Here is a 19,054-nt window from a genome sequence, read left to right on the forward strand (position 1 = left end):
AACTAACTGATTCTCTCTTGCTGCTTTTAAGATTCTCTCTTTGTTTTAATCTTTGCCATTTTAATTATGATTTATCTTGGTGTGGGCCTTTTTGTATTCATCCTGTTTGAGATTATCTGCATTTTTTAAATTTTTGTCTTTTTCTTTCACCATGTTAAGGATCCTTTTAGTCATTATTTCTTTAAAAAAATATTTATTATTGAGTATTATAGATGTTCTCCCACTATTGCTCCCATTGCGCCCCTCCAACCATATCAAGCCTCATCACAGGCCTTCAACAGCCTTTTGCCTGTGTCCATGGGCAATGCATGTATGCATATATTGGTAAGTTCTTTGGTTAAGCTCTTCTTGCACCCCACTTCATTTTGAAATTCATCACTCTCTTCCATGTTTCCATGCCTCTGGTACTATTTTATTTTGTCAATTAGGTTCCTTGTTCTTTATTTTGATTTTTAGAGTCAATTGTTGATAGATTCATATTTATTGCCATTTTATTGTTCATATTTTTTAATAATTTTCCCCCTTCTTCTTAAAAAAGACCCTTCAACATTTCATGTAATACTGACTTGGTGGTGATAAACACCTTTAACTTTTTCTTGTCTGAGAAGATCTTTATCTGATCTTCAATTCTAAATGATAGCTTTGCTGGGTAGAGTAATCTTGGTTGTCCTTGATTTTCATCACTTTCAATATTTTTTGCCACTCACTTCTGGCCTGCAAAGATCCTGTTGAGAAATCAGTTGAGTCATATGGGCACTCCCTGTAGGTAACCGATTGCTTTTCACTTGCTGCTTTTAAATTTTTCTTTTTGTTTTTAACTGTTGGCATTTTAATTATGATGTGTCTTGGTGTGGGCCTCTTTGGGTTCATCTTCTTTTGGATTCTCTGTACTTCCTGAATTAATATATCTATTTCTTTCATCCAGTAAGGGAAGTTTTCTATCATTATTTTTTTAAAGGTTTTTAATTTCTTGATCCCTCTTTTCTTCTTTTGGCATCCACATTTTGTGAATGTCGATACACTTGAAATTGTCCTAGAGTCTCCTTACATTATCTTCACTTTTTAAATTATTTTTTCTTTTTGTCATCCCAATTGGGTGTTTTTTGCTTCCTCATATTCCAAATCGCTGACTTGATTCTTGGCACCCTCTACTCTACTGTCGATTATCTGTAAATTATTCTTCATTTCAGTTAGTGTATCCTTCATTTCTAACTTGTTCTTTTCTATGTTGTTGATGTTCTCATTGAGTTCCTTGAAGTTCTCACTAAGTTCCTTGAAATTCTCATTAAGTCTTGTGAACATTCTTATAACCATTGTTTTTGAACTCTATATCTGGTAGTTTGTTTGCTTCCATTTCATTTAGCTCTTTTTCTGAATATTTCTTATGTTCTCTTATTTGTGACATGTTTCTTGTCTCTGCATTTTGGTTGTTGCCTCTGTTTCTTTCTATGTATTAGGTACAGCTGCTGTGTCACCTTGAATTGGTAGAGTGGCTTGTGTAATAGATGTCCTGTAGGGCCCAGTGGCTCAGTCTCCCCAGTCACCTGAGCTGGACACTTTAGATGTGCCCCCTATGTGGGCTGTGAGCACTGTCCTATTGTAGTTGAGCCTTGATTTCCATTGGCATGATTGGGAGGGATTGACCCCAAGCCAATTGGCTGTGAAGACCAGCTGCTACTACAGTGGAAAAGCTTCTGTGTAGGAGATGCCCTTAAGGAGCAGGACTTGCTTCAGTTGGGCTTTGGTGTTCAGTTACTCTGCTGCTTGAGTGTGTCACTTGTGGGTGTGGTAGGGTTGCAATCTGGCATGGTCTGAAGCTGACCACTGGCTATACTGATGCTAGGGCCTCCAGGGAGGTGCAAAGTCAGTTACCGCCTGTGTCCTCCCTGGGGCCACCCAGCACAAGCTACAGAGCTGTATGTAGATGACTGCTACTTGTGTTGGCTTCTAGTTGCCCAGGAGAGGCCAAACTGTAAATCAATGTAGGCTGAAGGTAGTGCTGGGTCTAGAGCCACTTATCAAGAGGTATGGGGCATGCTGAATCCTGTTTGTGAGATTTTAGGAAAGTCTGAAGCCTGAGATAAGAGAGTTCATTCATATGGAAAAGCCGCTGAAAACATCTTGGATGGGGCTGTAAATTGGGTGAGGCTGGGTCTCAGGGAATCAGCAGGGTAGGGAAAACAGTGTGGGCCAGATTGATGGAGACTTAGATATGGCAACTACCTGTTGAAACTGTGGTGGGAAGGTCTCAGCAAAGGAACAATGACCTCTGCGAAAACTTTTGTCTGGGAGAAAGCTACCCCTTAGTTCTTGCCTTGATGCCAGACAATCTAGTTCCTCCCCATATATTTCTGGATCCTTTCAAGCTGCTGCCTCAGTACTGGACCTCAAAGCAAGTGATTCCAAGTTAGTCCATATGCCAGCCCTTTAAGAAGAGTTGTCTGGGTCTCCAGCAGCCCTCCATGTCACTCAGCCTCAGCCCCCTCTACATTTTACAATCTGAAGTTATGGGGATATCTCTTCCTGGCACTGGAACCCTGGGCTGAGGGATCTGACATGCACCAAGTGCTTCTCTGTCTCTATCTATATTTGTTCATCAGTTTATGTTCATTATATTCCACAAATGAGTGAGATCATGTGATATTTATCTTCCTCCGACTGGCTTATTTCACTTAGCATAATGCTCTCCAGTTCCATCCATGCTGTTATGAATAGTAAGAGTTCCTTCTTTTTAACAACAGTATAGTATTCCATTGTATAGCTGTGCCATGGTTTTTTCAATTCATTTATCTGCTGATGGGCACTTAGGCTATTTGCAAATCTTAGCTATTGTAAATTGTGCTGCTATGAACATAGGGGTACATATATTTTTTCTGATTGGTGTTTCTGATTTCTTGGGATGTATTTCTAGAAGTGGGATTACTGGGTCAAATGGGAGTTCCACTTTTATTTTAGGTGTCCTCATCCCTCCATTAACCCCCCAAACCACCCCCTCTACCTGCCTCCGCCTGCCTGCTATCTGTTAGGCTCACTCCGTGAAAAGCTTCTTGCAGTACTTAAGTTGCATGAAATAGGTTCTCAGTGAGTCACCAGGTAGGGGTAAATGGTGTTCACCAGATTGATACAGGTTCAAAGTTGTTGCCAATGCTAGGTCTAAGCCATTCAGCAAATGTCACAGGGTACTTTATACCAAAACTAGCTGCCATTACCTGAGTGCAGCCCTTTGTGATGGGGTGGGGTCTCAGAGAGTTGTGAGGGTGAGGCTAGCAGAGTTTATCAGGCCCAAACAGATCGAGATTTGGCTGTATGAAGTGATGGCTCTATACCCACTGGGCATACAAGGGAACATTGGCCCCTATCTTAGAGCCACACAACTCAAACTGTCACAGATTTTGCTAGTAGCTTTATATCAACAGTGTAGGGCCTACAGGAGTTGGGAGCATGGGACTTGTGGATCTTCTGTGAGGGTGAGTTGCTGGTCAGGCTTAAGGGAAGGTGGGGGAAATTGCCCCTGCCCCATTGCTACACTGATCATTCTGTCCTTTATTCATTCCAGACCTTGGCAGGTTGGGGCCACCAGGAGTTTAGAGGATGGGGCCAGATGGAGCTGGGAATATGAGCTGGAAGTGTGGAGTTAGTGTATCCCACCATGCGGGGTAGGCTCCCATCAAGTTCATGGGAACATGGGAGGAAATAACCCTGCCCTAAAGCCACACAACTCAGTCACTGACAACCCTAGAGTCAGGATAGACCTCTACACCCAAGTTCTAGCAGCTGACTCCTCAGCTGGGGATAAGCTGTGTAAGATGACTCTGAAGGAGCACAGAGGATGGGACTATTGCATTCTCCTAGGCTGGTGCCATAAGGAGGGGAATACTCCATCCAAGAAAGATGATATCTACACTGTGGGAGTGGGACTCACTACAGGTATCCTAGCGGCTGTCCTTTCAGCTCTCTCCCCAGAGCCACAAATCATAGTCTCTCCTCACATGGCTCTGGTATGCTCATTTCTCCCTTTGCAGGAAGCCAGAGTGATTGATTGCAAATGAGATTTTGTGCATTGGCCCTTTAGGTGGGCACTTATTTCTGGCAGACTCCTGTCTTTCCCTCAATTTTCACAGTCAGATGTTATTGAGGTGCCTATTCCTAGTTCCGGTATTCTGGGCTGGGGAGTCCAGCATACAGTTGAGACCCCAACTTCTCAGAAGGAACCTTTGCTACTGAGATATTCCTCTAGAACTTCAGCCACCTTCCAGCCCTTTCACATTTCTGCCCTTTCTACCAGTCTCAATGTGGCTTCTTCTATAAATCCTTGGTTATAAGTCTTCTATTCAGTTACTCTTCAATTGGTTATTTAGGTTGATTGTTCTATATTTTAGTTGTAATTCCCGTTTGGTCCTGGGAGAAGGTGAATGTAACATCCACCTATTTACCACCATCTTGGGTATGGACCCAGTACATCTTTTTAAAAAGTTAACTGTGGTCATTCTCCAACCTTCTTACCCTCCTTCTTCCAAAAAAAATTACTTTTCAAAGATACCATATTAACTGAGGAACAAGGCTCAATCATATTAGCTTGGCTCAAATTTTCCCTCCTTCTCTCCTTTTAATCTGTGTGCTATCCATCATTCAGGCTCAATTCAAGTCACATTTCATTCAGGCATTTTTTCTCCACTTTCCCACCAAGAATGATCTTTTTCGTTAATTTCTGTAGATTATAATCTACATTACTTAGTGGTATTCACCTTGGTTTATTTTTTATATGTGTGGCTTTTCACTAGCCTGATTGCAAATGTATTGAGGGCATTGTACAAAAGACATGCTTAATACACATTTGATGATGAAGATTGTGATGATTCTTTTGGTTTCTGAGTATAGGATGGAGCAAAGTGAAGATTAGGGAGGTAGGGGAATGAATGAATGAGTCTCTTACAATAATAGTCCTAAAGAGTGATTAGGACTTCAATTTATTGGTCCCTTGGCTCAGAGCCTCATTGTATTACCAGAAGAACTTAGTGAAATTATAAAGAAAAAGATGGAAGGATTTGGGACTGCTATGGATTTATGAGGGGGAAGAGGAGAAGGAGAAGTCACAGGTAACTAAACTTGAAAACTACAATAATGATAGTAACATTAACAAAAAAAGAAAATCAGGAGTGAAAGCCAGATTTAGAGGGAAGATGATGAGTTTGTTTTTAGACATATTGCGTTTAGGGTAACTTGAGTAACCACATGGGAATATCTAGCAAGCAGTGAGATACATTTCTCCTCTCATTCAATTCAATTCAACAAATATTTACCGAACATCTACCATATGCCACTTACTATGCTGGCAAATAAAACACAACCCCTAGCTTCCAGAGCTTATGTGTGAGTAGAAAAGACAAACTAATGAATACCTATGACATAAGGTAGTAAATGGTATAATTAACTTACATATAAAGTATTATATGAATACTAGGGGCCCAGTGCACAAAATTTGTGCACAGGGGTCCCCTCAGCCCAGCCTGAACCCTCTCCACTATGGGACCCCTTGGGAGATGTCCGACTGCCAATTCAGTTGAACATCCTTCTCACAATCTGGGACCACTGGCTCCTAACTGCTCACCTGCCTGTCTGCCAGATCACTGCTAACTGTCCCCCCTGCCAGTCTGATCATCCCTTACCCCCCCCCCCTCCGCCACCTGGTCACCTCCAACTGCCCCTCTCTGTCAGGCTGGTCACCCTAACTGCCCCCCCCCCCTTGCCGGCCTGGTCATCCCTTACTGCCCCGCTTCCCCCCCCCCCCCCATTCTGGTTGCCCATGCAGCCTGCTGTTCAGTCGTTTAGTCATCCCTCACTAACCCCTCTGCCGGCCTGGTTGCCCCATGCAGCCTGCTGTTTGGTAGTTACTGTTACTGTGATGGTGTTCCTGACAATTTGTGTATTCCTCTATTATTAGTATAGATAAATAAGAGACCAATTATTTTTAAAGAAGTTGAGAAATAGTTACAGAAGTGGTGATCTTTGTCCAGGACTTGAAAAGATAAGTAGAAGTTTATTCAATAAACAAATAGAGAAATGACTTACTAGTAAGTGAAAGGAGTGTCTTGAGTAAAGGCACAAGACATGGATGTGCAAGAAATGTAGTGGAAGAATAAGTAGTATGAAATGACTAAAGAGAATGGGATGACAGAATAAAGATGGATGTGCAAAAGAAGGAACAATGGTCAGAAATTAAGAATAGGGATTTTCTTTTAAAGATAGGGATTTTGTTACACTCATCTTGGGAGGAAGTGTAGTGTGATGGTTAAAGGTGTGGACTCCATGCCCGGCCAGTGTGGATTAGTGGTTGAGTATTGCCCCATGAACCAGGAGGCCATGGTTTGATTTCCAGTCAGGGCACATCCTTGGGTTGTGGGCTCAATCCCAAGTAGAGGGCGTGCAGGAGGTAGCCAATCATCATTAATGTTTCTATTTCTCTCTCCCTCTCCCTTTCTCTCTGAAACCAGTAAAAATATATTTAAAACTTTTAAAAACAGTTGTAGACTCTTGTTGGATATCCTGGTTCCAAATCCCATCTCTGCCACTTACTAAAGATATGGCCTTGAGCAAGTCACTTTGCTTTGCTCAGGTTTTCTCAAGCGTAAAATGAGATTAATGGTACCTGCCTCATTGAGTTGTTTTGGTGATGGAAAGAACTACTACAGTTATATCTGTAGGGGACTGGTTCCAGAACCCTTCACAGATGCCAAAAATCTGTAAATACTCAAGACCCTTATATAAAATAGCATAGTATTTGAATATAACCTACACACATCCTCCTCTATACTTTAAGTAATCTATCAATTACTTATAATACCTAATACAATGTAAATGCTATGTAAATAGTTATTATACTATATTGGTTAGGGGATGATGATAAGAAAAAATAGTTTGTACATGTTCAGCACAGATGCAACCATCATAGTACATATCAACAACAATGTAACATTTAAAAAATATATGTTTTTATTGATTTCATAGAGAGGAAGAGAGAGAGAGATAGAAACATGTGCTCTAACCTGGAACTGAACCAGCGACCTCCTAGTGCATGGAAGATGCTCAACCAACTGAGCCACACTGGCTGGGCTACAACGTAACTGCCACTCCTTTCTCCGAATATTTTCAATCTGTGGTTGGTTGAACTCAAGGATGCAGGACATGCAAATATGTAGGGCTGACTGTCCATGTAAACTGATTAGGACAATACCTGTCATATAGTGAGTATTATGTAAAGGTTATTCCAAAGCCTAAATTATAAGGCACAAGACATTAAAACTACACCATCAGCAGCCTCAAAAAGAAACTATAGATAAGAATGGTCTAAGTCTCCAGATACTCTAAGCACAGATCCAGGGAGCACTGGATGAATAGATGAATCTCTTATTTTCACATAAGTCGGAGGTCCTTGAGAGGGTGAAATTATTTCCTTGGAAAGGTAGATCTAAATTAGGGAAAGGGTGAGGAATCAGAAAAAAAAAATTAGAATGGCCAGAGTGGGACTGTTCATTTAAAATGGAAACTCTCATTTTAGCATTCCCTCTGAAAATGGAAATAAAACAAAATAAGGTTAAAATTCAGCAAGCACATTTTATTTCAGTTAAGAATAAAACAGAAAATTGGCTAATTGGGGACCTTAGAGGATAAGAGAGGAGACAGCAGAGTCCAGTGACAGGTGCTTTTCTAAACTTGGAATATATGAAGTAACTCTCTGAAGAGAGCTAGCAATTGGAAATGCAGCTCTATTTTGCTAAGGAAGCACATCTGGCCCCTTGATGTTTGATGTTTAAGTAGCCCATTGTCTATTCCTCAGTATTCTAGAGCTCTACTTGAGTGATCCTTGAATAGACTCTTGGAATGATTGTGGTTTCCTGTGTGACTGCTCTGTGTGTTGCTGAAATGGAACTAAACCTTGTCTGCCCATCCAGCCAACCCAATGTTCTCACTTGACAGAACTCAGGTTTTACCACTTACTAGCTGTGTGATCTTGAGCAAGTTACTAAAAGTCTCTGAGCCCCAGTTTTCCCATCTGCAAAATGGAGATAAAAATGGCTTTATATTATAAAGTGTTTATGATAATTACATGAAATAATTTTATCTATAACATAGTACATTAAGTGTTTAAAGAGATGTAAGTTGATTTCCCTTTCCTTTTCCTTTATACTAGGGTAGCCCAAAGATCCCCTGCTCTCATTTAACCCTTTTGGGAGCGTCATATCATCTAGTGTTAGTAGTAGTAGAGATGGAAAGAAGGCAAAATAGGTATGTGGAAAAATAACCAACAATGATGGCTCTTTTTCCCTAACCCCACCCTGATTTTGCAATGGAAATACTTTGATGTAGCAAATATCCCCAAATCAGAAAGGTATTCAGATACTGGACAGCTCAAGATAAGAAATACCTACTGAAACATGATGACAGCTATGTGAAAATATATCTACACTCGTGTATTTATTGTGAATATATAGCTGTACATTCATATATTTTAAAATTAGAAGAGAATAAAGAAAACTGAAAACATTTTTGTTAGGATGGTAGAAATAGGTTGTTGTAATATTATCTTGATATCATTGCTCTTGCAAAGAGGAATAGTCTTTCCTTGATGTACTTAAATTTCCTTACCCTCTTTTCAAAAGAACAGCAGGAGGACAGGGTGCTGGAGTAAGGGGAATTGCACAGTGGGAATAACGTGCCCCCATCTCATCTGTCCTTCTGCCCAGCCTTCCATTAATTAATCATCATGATCTACCAGAGGCCGGAGAGTTTCCTGTCTGTGGTGCTTCAATGCCCTTGCATCATTAATATCATCATCTCTACTCTTCTAGGAGTGGATCTTATGAGGGAGGTATGGAAGAAGTTGTGCATGTTTAGCTGTCAGTCCAAACCTTTCAGAGATCCAGCAGAGGACAAAGGCAGCAATCACTGTGTAATATTATGGACTTTCTTGGCAGGTGAATACTGCTATGCATGAGGCAAAACTTATGGAAGAATGTGATGAATTGATAGAGATCATCCAGCAGAGGAAGCAAATGATTGCTGTCAAAATCAAAGAGACAAAGGTAAAGCACAACACTTCAGTGAGATCAAAGCAAAGTTGACTTTACAAAAGTTAAGGTTTTATGCTGAAGATTCTAGTTTGAATTTGGATCATGAAAGCAAGAAGAAATGAGGTTTTAGGGAGATAGGCAAAGAAGCAATGTTTGGCTTTATGCTGTGAATCCCATATAAATGCTTGCATTTATAGGGCATTGGAAACATTCTTTATCTTGACCTAGTTGGTGGTAACATGGCTATATGTATATGCAAAAAAAAAATAACTGAATTGCATACTTCACATTTGGATGTTTTGCTGTATGTATGTTATACGTCAATATAAGAAAAAAATATAGTGGTGGGAACGTGGGCCAGAATTATGGTAGGACCATGAATGCCATGATAAAGACTTTGGGGTTAATCTGAAAGACATAGGTAAACCATTGTAGTTTCTTAGGAAGAGAGAAGACTGGTTGATATGGCAGAGGTTTGCAGGGTATATAGAAAGCAAGTTTGGAAACTTATGGAATGATTCTTGGTATGAGTTAGTGAAGACCTAACCCAGAGAAGTGGCAGTACTAACTGAAGGGAAGAACATAACAGACATCTCTAGAAGGAAATTATGGGAATCATCAACTTATTAGATGGAAAAGATGAAGGACAGAGAGAAGACTTCTAGGCTTTTAGCTTGAGAACTGAAGAATCATGATCAAGAAAATCAGGTATGAGACTCCGTGCATCTATATGGTTTTAGAATTGTTGGTCTGCCGGTCAGTGTAGTGATTAAAACCTCATGCAGTGTATACAATGTGAGATGTTATGAGAGCCTGGAGTGGGGGCCAATACTTTATGCCATATTGGGTGGTTCCAGCTAACACAGGAATTGAAGTTTTCGGGAACACAGATCTGTGAACACAAAGGTATATATAAAGGTACTTAGAGAAAAATATACATACAAATGTAGAGCATCATAAAGAAAGAGGAGGTATTTTTTATTAAACATGTATGTGAAAATGTATTGACAATAAAATGTAAACAATGGTGATCCCTGGGTGGTTGGCTATCTTTTTATACTTTTCCTTTTCTTTCCTTTTTTTCTTTATTTTGTCACTCCTCACCCGAGGATATTTTTCCATTTATTTTCAGAGAGAATGGAAGGGAGAGAGAGACACACACACACACACATACACACAGAGAAACATTGATGTGAGAGAGACACATTGATTGGTTGTTTCCCATACATGCCCTGACCTGGGCTGGGGATCAAGCCTTCAACCAAGGTACCTGCCTTTGGCCAGAATTGAACCTGGGACCCTTCAATCTTCAGGACAATGCTCTATCCATTGAACAAACTGGATAGGGCTATTTTCTACATTTTCTATATGAGCATGCATTGCTTTTATGACCAGAAAAATTACCGTTATCAATAAAAAGAGGAGCAGATAATCTAGAGTAGGGATGTCGAACTCAATCAGAGAAGGGGCCAAAATCTAAAATCCAGCCTAAATTGCGGGCCGAATGGTTTACTGAACAGTCATAAACTGTCATTGTGATGGAAACGCAGCGGAGTGCAGTGATGACAGCGCGGTGCGGGCCACATTGCAAGGCCTGGCGGGACGGATTTGGCCCGCGGGCCTTGTGTTTGACACATGTGATCTAGAGTATATTACTGGGTTGTAGGATAAGTAAGCAGGCTGTAGATAGGAGGAGGAGTTGGCATGACAAACATAGAGGGTAGGGTGAGAAGGTGAATGGTTAGTAAAGAGACCATTGGTTATTAATGTGAATTGGTCTTATTTTTAGAGTCACTGCAGCAGATCTCTTTCCTGTTGTTTTATTGTTTTTAATTAAGCACTGGATGTTTTCTCTTATTTTTCTGTTGCTAATTACTTTAAGGTTATGAAACTGAGAAAGCTGGCACAGCAGGTTGCTAATTGTCGCCAGTGTCTTGAACGGTCAACAGTCCTCATCAACCAAGCTGAGCATATCCTGAAAGAAAATGACCAAGCACGGTTTCTCCAGTCTGCAAAAAATATTGCTGAGAGGTAAGTTCCTTATATTCTTTTGACATGATACTCTTATGAAAAGGGGCCAGCTTAAAGTCATTCATTTGATTCTGTTCAGGCATGTATGTAGCAGTTGCCACTTGAAGATTTTACCAGCTAGTTAGTTCCTAAGCCTTGGTGATGGGTTGTCCTGTTGATTTCTGGCAACCTTCTCTGTCTCTGCAGCCTACCAGTTCTTCATTTGCAAAGAATCTGAAGTATACAGTGAAACATCTTACCTAATAATAGACAAACATGTAAATTGACCATACCTTCGCTACACCTATAGCCAATCAAAGTGACTATGCAAATTTAACCCCCCCCCCCAAATGGTGGTTAATTTGCATGCATAGGCGCCCAGGGCGGCCTGTGTCCCAGGAACATCTTGGCACCAGGTCACTGTGAGATAAGGCCTGGGCAGGAGCAGACCCCTTGCCATTGATCGCAGGGAGCTGAGGGTCACTTTAGCTTGGTGCAGAGAGCTGGAAAGCATCTGGCAGAAGATTTTGGCCTGGTGCAGGAGCAGACCCCTTGTGATCGATCGCAGGGAGCTGGGGGTCCGCTCTTGCCCAAGTGGCTTTCGGCCTGGGAAGGCCTGGGCAGGGGGTGAGCCGGTGATCAGAGGGAGCTGGAGGGCCCCTGCCCAGGCCTAAAGCTTTGGCCAGCCCTCCATTGGTGTGAACTATAGAGGAAACACCTTTTCTGATTGCACATTGGCTAAGCTTCCTGTATGCCACTGGTAATATTCTTAATGATTTGGGTAATAAGAATTCAAAAAGGTGATCTAGGGTTTTTCCATCACACTTCTGGAGAAAAAAAATGAAGGTCCACTGCTGCAGGATCTAAGAAATGTCATATCCTGCCCTAGCCAGTTTGACTCAGTGGATAATGCCTTGGTCTGCAGACAGGTCTGGGTTCAATTCTGATCAAGGGCATGTATGTACCTAGGTTGCAGGCTCCTCCCTGGCTGGGGCCCAGATCAGGGCTCATGCAGGAGGCAACCAAGCAAAGTGTTCCTCTCACTTTGATGTTTCTCTCTGTCTTTTCCTTTCTCTTCCACATTCTTGAAAAGTCAATGGAAACATCCTCAGGTGAGGATAAAAGAAAAAATAAAGAATTGCATATACTATGAAAGACACATCTTGAAAATGCCTAAAGAAAGTTGTCATTTCTTTTCTTGGTGAAGGGACTGGAGTCTGTGTTGATGAAAAACCTTGGTGACTGTGGTGACTGGCAGTGGCTGCAGCAGCAGGGTTATGGAGCTGGTGCCTTCCCCTGATCAGCCCGGTTGCCTCCCACAAAGGGAGGCCAGGCTGTGGCTTAGGCCTGCTCCCTGTGGGGCATGGGCCTAAGCCATCAATAGGACATCCCCTGAGGGCTCCCAGTATGGGAGAGGAGATAGGTTGGGCTGAAGGACCCCCCACCCCCAGTGCATGAATTTCATGCACCGGGCCCCTAGTTGTTCATTATATAATAGTTGTTCACTAAGGCTTCAAGGGGCAATAGGGGCCCATTAGGCCAGAATTGATCTTCTATCTCCCTCTCATCCATTGATGACTTTGGCTCTAGGTTCACAATATTCTTTTTATTGCTTCTGCCATTAATTTGGTGATGTTAGCAGCATCCGCATGGCTGACCCATTTAATACTCTAGTCATCTAGTCCCCTGGCTCTTTGCCATATCCTCCTCCAGTGACCCTCACTTTTGCTCCACTTCATCCACCCACTTCCATGGCCCACATGCTAACCTGCACCATCACTTATTATTACACTTAGATCATAAATAAAAACATTACAAATTATAACTACAACCTCTGTATTTACAGTTGTCTGTTTTTCTTCTAGTACATCTATTCTTTAGCTTCATTGGGACCTCTAAATTCTGATCCCTACCTACCAGCTACTGATTGTCTTCACAACTGCCTTCACTTCTTTCTTTGGCCTATTTAGATTTCTCACTTCAGCTACTCTCTTTAATAACCCCAGTTCCCTTGCCACACTGCCTTTTTATCACACCATCCTGATAGTAGGCCAACCCATCTATTCCCACATTTTTCATGCCTATATTTGAGTTGCAGAATTCTGCTGGAGAAAATCATATAATCAAAGAGATTGATACTACTACACCACAAATTCATGGCCTCTAATCTCACCTTGGCCCTTAGTACTTACCTGAAATCCTTCATGTTGCTTTGGTCAGCTTCCCTTTTTCCTTATTTCCATAATAGCTATTTCAAATTTTCTGTACTCATCTCAAAATTCCAACCCTTCCACCTTCCTGCTCATGCTCAGCAAATAAGTTTACCTCCTATTTTACAGAGAGAGTGGTAGGTATGAAATAATAAATTCCTCAATATCTCATACCAAACTTCAGGGCATACCTACAATCATATCCATCACATTCATCTTCCTTCTGGTTATAATGGAATAGATTTTTCTTCATTTGTGCTTTGGTTACATGCCTTCTTTTCCTTACTTTAATTTCTTTACTGCTTTAGTGGCCTATTAACATGCACTTTTAAACTCATTCATATCTCACCTATCAATAATAATAATAATAATAATAATACCCACAACTTTCTCTACCTCCCAATTCCTGTAGCTATTAAACTATCACTCTCCTTTCCCTCACAGAAAATTCCCTAAAAGATTTTCCATTTCCTCACTTCTAATTTATTCTTAAAAATTTAAGTTCTTTATATTAAAGCAACAGTTGTGCAATTTAAAAGATAACTATTACTGATAGTCATGTTGCAAGAAATAACAATCTCCTCCTCACCCCAATTTTTGATCTCTATCAATAATAATACTAAGCATTTACTTACTGTTGGGCATTATTCTAAGTATTAACTCAGTCCTGAGAAACCTTTACGAGATAAAAACTGTTATTATTCCCTATTTTTTAAATAAGAGAATGAGCACTAGAGAACTTAGGTGACTTGACTAAGGTCACCCAACTAGTAAAGGGTAGAAATAGGATTCAAACCCAGGAAGTCTAGTGCCATAGTCTACACTTTTAAAGCAAAGCCAAGTAATTTTAGCTCTATTAACTGTTTCTATTGGCATAAATTTTATGTTTCTAAATAACATGCTTATACTGCTATTTTTATTTAATTATATATTTTTTATTTTTCATTTTTTTCACTAATAAATCTTTATTGTTCAGATTATTGCAGTTGTTCCTCTTTTTCCTTTCAAAGCTCCCCTCCATTCAGTTCCCACACCTCCTCTTACTCCCCCACATTGTCCTCATCCATAGGTGTATGATTTTTGTCCAGTCTCTTCCCACACCCCCACACCACTTTTCCCCCAGAATTGTCAGGCTATGCCCCTGATCCTATTATATTCACCTGTTTATTCTGTTCATCAGATTTTTTATTCACTTAATTTTTAAATTCACTTGTTGATAGATATGTATTTGTTGTCACTTTGTTGTTCATAATTTTTGTCTTTACCCTTTTCTTCTTCCTCTTATTAAAGAATATCCTTTAGCATTTCATATAATACTGGTTTGGCAGTGATGAATTCCTTTAGCTTTTTCTTGTCTGTGAAGCTCTTTATCTGACCTTCAATTCTAAATGATAGCTTTGCTGGGTAGAATAATCTTGATTGTAGGTTCTTGCTATTCATCACTTTGAATATTTCTTGTCACTCCCTTCTGGCCTGCATAGTTTCTGCTGAGAAATCAGCTGACAGTTGTACGGGTGTTCCCTTGTAGGTAACTAACTGTTTTTCTCTTGCTGCTTTAATATTCTCTCTTTGTCTTTTGCCTTTGGCATTTTAATTACGATATGTCTTGGTGTAGTCCACTTTGGATTCTTTTGTTTGGGGTTCTCTGCACTTCTTGGACTTGTAAGTCTATTTATTTCACCAGCTAGGGGAAGTTTTCTGTCATTATTTCTTCAAATAGGTTTTCAGTCTCTTGCTCTCTCTCTTCTGGCACCCCCATAATTCTGATGTTGGTACACTTGAAGTTGTCCCAGAGGCTCCTTGCCCTATCTTCATATTTTTGGATTCTTTTTTCCTTTTGCTTTTTGGGTTGGGTGTTTTTTTTGCTTCTTTGTATTTCAAATTTTGACTCAATCCTTGAGATCTTCTAGGCTGCTGTTGTATCTCTGTATATTATTATTTATTTCAGTCAGTGTATGCTTAATTTCTAGTTGGTCCTTTTTCATATCCTTCAGGGTCTCACTAAATTTATCCATGGTTTCTAGAAGATTCTTGAGTAACATTGTAACCATGATTTTGAACTCTATATCCTGTAGTTTGCTTTCCTCCATTTCTGTCATTTGTGACCTGTTTCTTTGTCTCCACATTTGGCTGCTTCCTTGAGTTGATAGTGTGGCTTTGTGTGCTAGGTGTCCTATAGGGCCCAGTGGTTCAGCCTCCCTAATTACCTGAGGTGGACACTCTTGGTGAACCCCTTTGTGGGCTGTGTTCACAGTCTTGTTATAGTTAAGCCTTGATTGTTGTTGGTATCACTGGGAGGAATTGACCTCCAGGCTTATTGGCTGTGAGGATCAGTTGTATCTATGATGGGAGAACTGCTGTGCTGGAGACACCCTTATGGGGCAAAACTTACTTCAGTGGGGCTTTGGCGCTCACTGGGTCTGCCCCGTGAGTGTGTCTCTTTTGGGTGTGAAGAATAGTAGTCTGGGTGGTCTCTGACCACTGGGTACACTGGCTCTTGGATTTCCAAGGAGAGAGGCCACCCAGCAGGAGCTACAGAGATATCTTCAGATTCATTCTCTTTGTTTGGGTTTTGGCGGTGCCCAAATGAGGTCCAGGTGTGAAGCAATGCAATCTGCTGTCCAGGTCTCAGGGAATTACTAAGGCAGAGCAAACAGCAATTGCTGACTGTCAGCCCTGCCTGGAAGAGGTCCAGTGTCTCTGTGTCCTGAGTCACCATGCAGGAACAATGATCGCTGCAAGCACCTCCGAGAGAAAGCCACCCTTCAGTTCTGCCTGATGCCAGATAGTCCAGTTTCTCTTCATATGAGTCTGGGTCCCCAGAGTCTCTCCCAGAACTGGAGTTCAGAGAAGTCAGGAGCTTGTATCTCCCTCCTGATTGAAAAAGACAACAGTGTACTCAGTTGCCATCCCTTTCTGCGTGCATGCCTCCATACTTCTGCACTTCACTTCTGTACCTCTGCACCTCCTCCAAGTCTCAGTGTGCTTTTCTCTTTCCTTCTAGTTGTATAATTTCCACTCAGCCAGCCTTCCTGTGGTTCTGGATGATACCGTTTTTTCTTTTAGTTGTAGTTTTGAAGTGGTTGTGCAAGGCAGCAAGTTTAGGTGTTTATCTATGCTGAAATCTTGGTTTTTCCAATTATATCTTTTAATTTAAAATTTTAATTTAATTTATTGGGGTGCCATTGGCAAAAAAAATTATATAGGTTTCACGTGTACAGTTCTATAATACATCAACTGTATATTGTATTGTGTCTTCAGCACCCCAAGACAAGTCAGTCTTCTTCCATCACCATGTACCCTCCCTATAACCTTTTGTGCTTCTACCCACCTCACTTCCCCTTTGGTAATCACCATGCTATTTTCTGTGTCTGTGACTTGATTTTTTGCTTAATCCCTTGACATATTCCACTCAGCCCCTCAATCCCTCTCTTCTCTGACTACTGTCATTCTGTTCTGTAACTATGAGTCTGTTTCTATTTTGTTTCTTAGTTTATGTTGTTCATTAGATTCCACATATAAGTGAAATCATATGGTACTTCCCTTTCTCTGACTGCTTTATTTCACTTAGCGTATTGCTCTCCAGGTCCATGAATGCTGTCGCAAAAGGTAAGATTTCCTTATTTTTTAACAGCCACATTTACATTGTGTAAATATACCACAGATTTTTTTTATCTACTCATCTATTGATGGATACTTGGGCCACTTCCAAATCTTGGTTATTGTAAATAGCACTGCAATGAATATAGGAGTGCATATGTTCTTTAAAAATCAGTGTTTTGTGTTTCATTTTATATATTCCAAGAAGTGGAATTGCTGTGTCATAAAGGAGTTCCATTTTTAATGTTTTGAGGTGACTCTATATTGTTTTTCACAGTGGTTGCACCAATCTGTATTCCCACCAACAGTGCATAAGGGTTCCCTTTTCTCCACATCATCACCTACCCTTCATGTTTGATCTTTTATTGATGATAGCCATTTTCACAGTTATGAGGTGACACCACACTGTAGTTTTAATTTGAATCTCTCTGATGATTAGTGACTTAGAGTATCTTTATATATGTTTATTGGCCATTTGTATGTCCTCCTTGAGAAGTAACTACTCAGGTCCTTTGCCCATTTATTGAACTCTATATCTGATAAATTTCTTCTCTCCATTTCATTTAGCTCTTCTGGGACTTGTTTTCTTGTCTACCTATTTTGGCTGCCTATTTGGGTTTGTGTCCACGTATTAGGTATATCTGCTATTACCCCCAATATCTAGGGCAGGACAATGTCAAATGCTGTCTGTGACTGACCCTGAGTACTGTTTGGAGCTATTAGCAATCCACAGCTTGTTGATTCCTTTGCTGGGACTGGGTGCCTTTAGAAAGGACCAAGATGTGCACCAAAGTCTGCTTTTTCTAGCCCAGGTCCAGAAGATTAGGCAAAGACTCCAGAGATCCCCTCTGCTGCCTACAGTAAGATTGTTATTCTAGGTTTTAATTATCCTCAGACTATAGACCACAGAAAGGTATAAACTCCACAGGGTGAGGCAAGAGGTTTCCCAACAGGGTGGGGCAATTGCCCCCCCCCACCCCCAGGCAAAAGCTGCCTGGCTGATAAAGATCTGCCAAAGAAAGGTGTCCTCTGCAGTTTGAGGGAATGACTCAGCACAGGAAACCTGGGTGGTTGCCTTCTGATCTCTAACCCGAGAGACCCTACTCTGAAATCTCCTCATTAAGCTCCAGTCCACCCTGCCCTGCCTCTGCCAGACCCCAAGGTTAGTGGCTGCACACAAAATTTTGTGTGTTGGCCCTTTAAAAAGTACCTGTATCTCTAGCATTGTCTCCCTGGCAGAAAGCAACCCTGCTGCTTTGTTCATAATATATTCTTACAAATCTTTGTATCTCTGTGGCGTCAATAATTACTTCTCTTTCATTTCTGATTTTATTTATTTGGGTCCTTTTCTTTTTTCTTGATGAGTCTGAATAAAGGTTTGTCAATCTTGTTTAACTTTTCAAATAACCAGCTCTTTGTTTCAATGATCTTTTTTTTCTGCTTATCATTTATTTGCTCTCATCTTTATTAATTTCTTCTTCCTACTCTCTTTGGGCTTTATTTGTTGTTCTTTTTCAAGTTCCTTCAAATGTAAAGTTAGATTCTTTATTTGAGATTTTTCTTGTTTCTTGGAGTAGGACTGTAGTGCTATGAATTTCCCTCATAGGACTGCTTTCACTTTGTCCCATAGGTTTTGAGTTGTTGTGTTTTCATTTTAATTTGTTTCAAAGTATCTTTTTAACTTCTTTATTGATTAAGGTATCACATATTTGTTCTCATCCCCCCATTCCCATCCCAAACCCCTCCCCACATGCGCCCCCCGCCCCTGTTTTCTGTGACCATTGGTTAAGCCTATATGCATGCATACAAGTCCTTTGGTTGATCTCTCCCTCTTTCTCCCACCCTTCCCTACCTTCCCTCTAAGGTTTGACAGTCTGATTGATACTTCCCTATTTCCGGGTCTGTTTTTGTTCATCAGTTTATGTTGTTCATTATTTCTCCTAGATGGGTGAGATCATATGATACAAGAAATACACTTATAAGAACTGAAAATGAGACAAGCAATAATGGTTATGCTGGGAGGCAAATGAATCAGTCTGTAGTGAGTTTCATTCTGGGCCAATAGTTCTTTTGAGTCCCAATTTCAATGTCAAACAGTTCCTTATGTGTACGTGTCTGCAATGATATTTTAAAGTATTTTTTAATTTATTACTTATCTCCTTTTAT

At 40.6% G+C, this 19,054-nt stretch overlaps 1 protein-coding gene across 9 annotated transcripts in view; it reads left to right on the forward strand.

Moving 5' to 3' along the window:
• Positions 1 to 19,054, forward strand: part of MID2 (midline 2) — a 113,033-nt gene that overhangs the window by 77,395 nt on the left and 16,584 nt on the right. For all 9 annotated transcript variants that reach the window (XM_045570478.1, XM_045570483.1, XM_036460708.2 and 6 more), the window contains 2 exons: positions 8,973 to 9,080; positions 10,951 to 11,099. In XM_045570478.1, coding sequence (XP_045426434.1) covers positions 8,973 to 9,080; positions 10,951 to 11,099 — 257 coding nt within the window. The remainder of the gene's footprint in view (positions 1 to 8,972; positions 9,081 to 10,950; positions 11,100 to 19,054) is intronic.

Source organism: Pipistrellus kuhlii, unplaced genomic scaffold, assembly GCF_014108245.1.
Source record: "Pipistrellus kuhlii isolate mPipKuh1 unplaced genomic scaffold, mPipKuh1.p scaffold_m20_p_33, whole genome shotgun sequence".
Classification (NCBI taxonomy): domain Eukaryota; kingdom Metazoa; phylum Chordata; class Mammalia; order Chiroptera; family Vespertilionidae; genus Pipistrellus; species Pipistrellus kuhlii.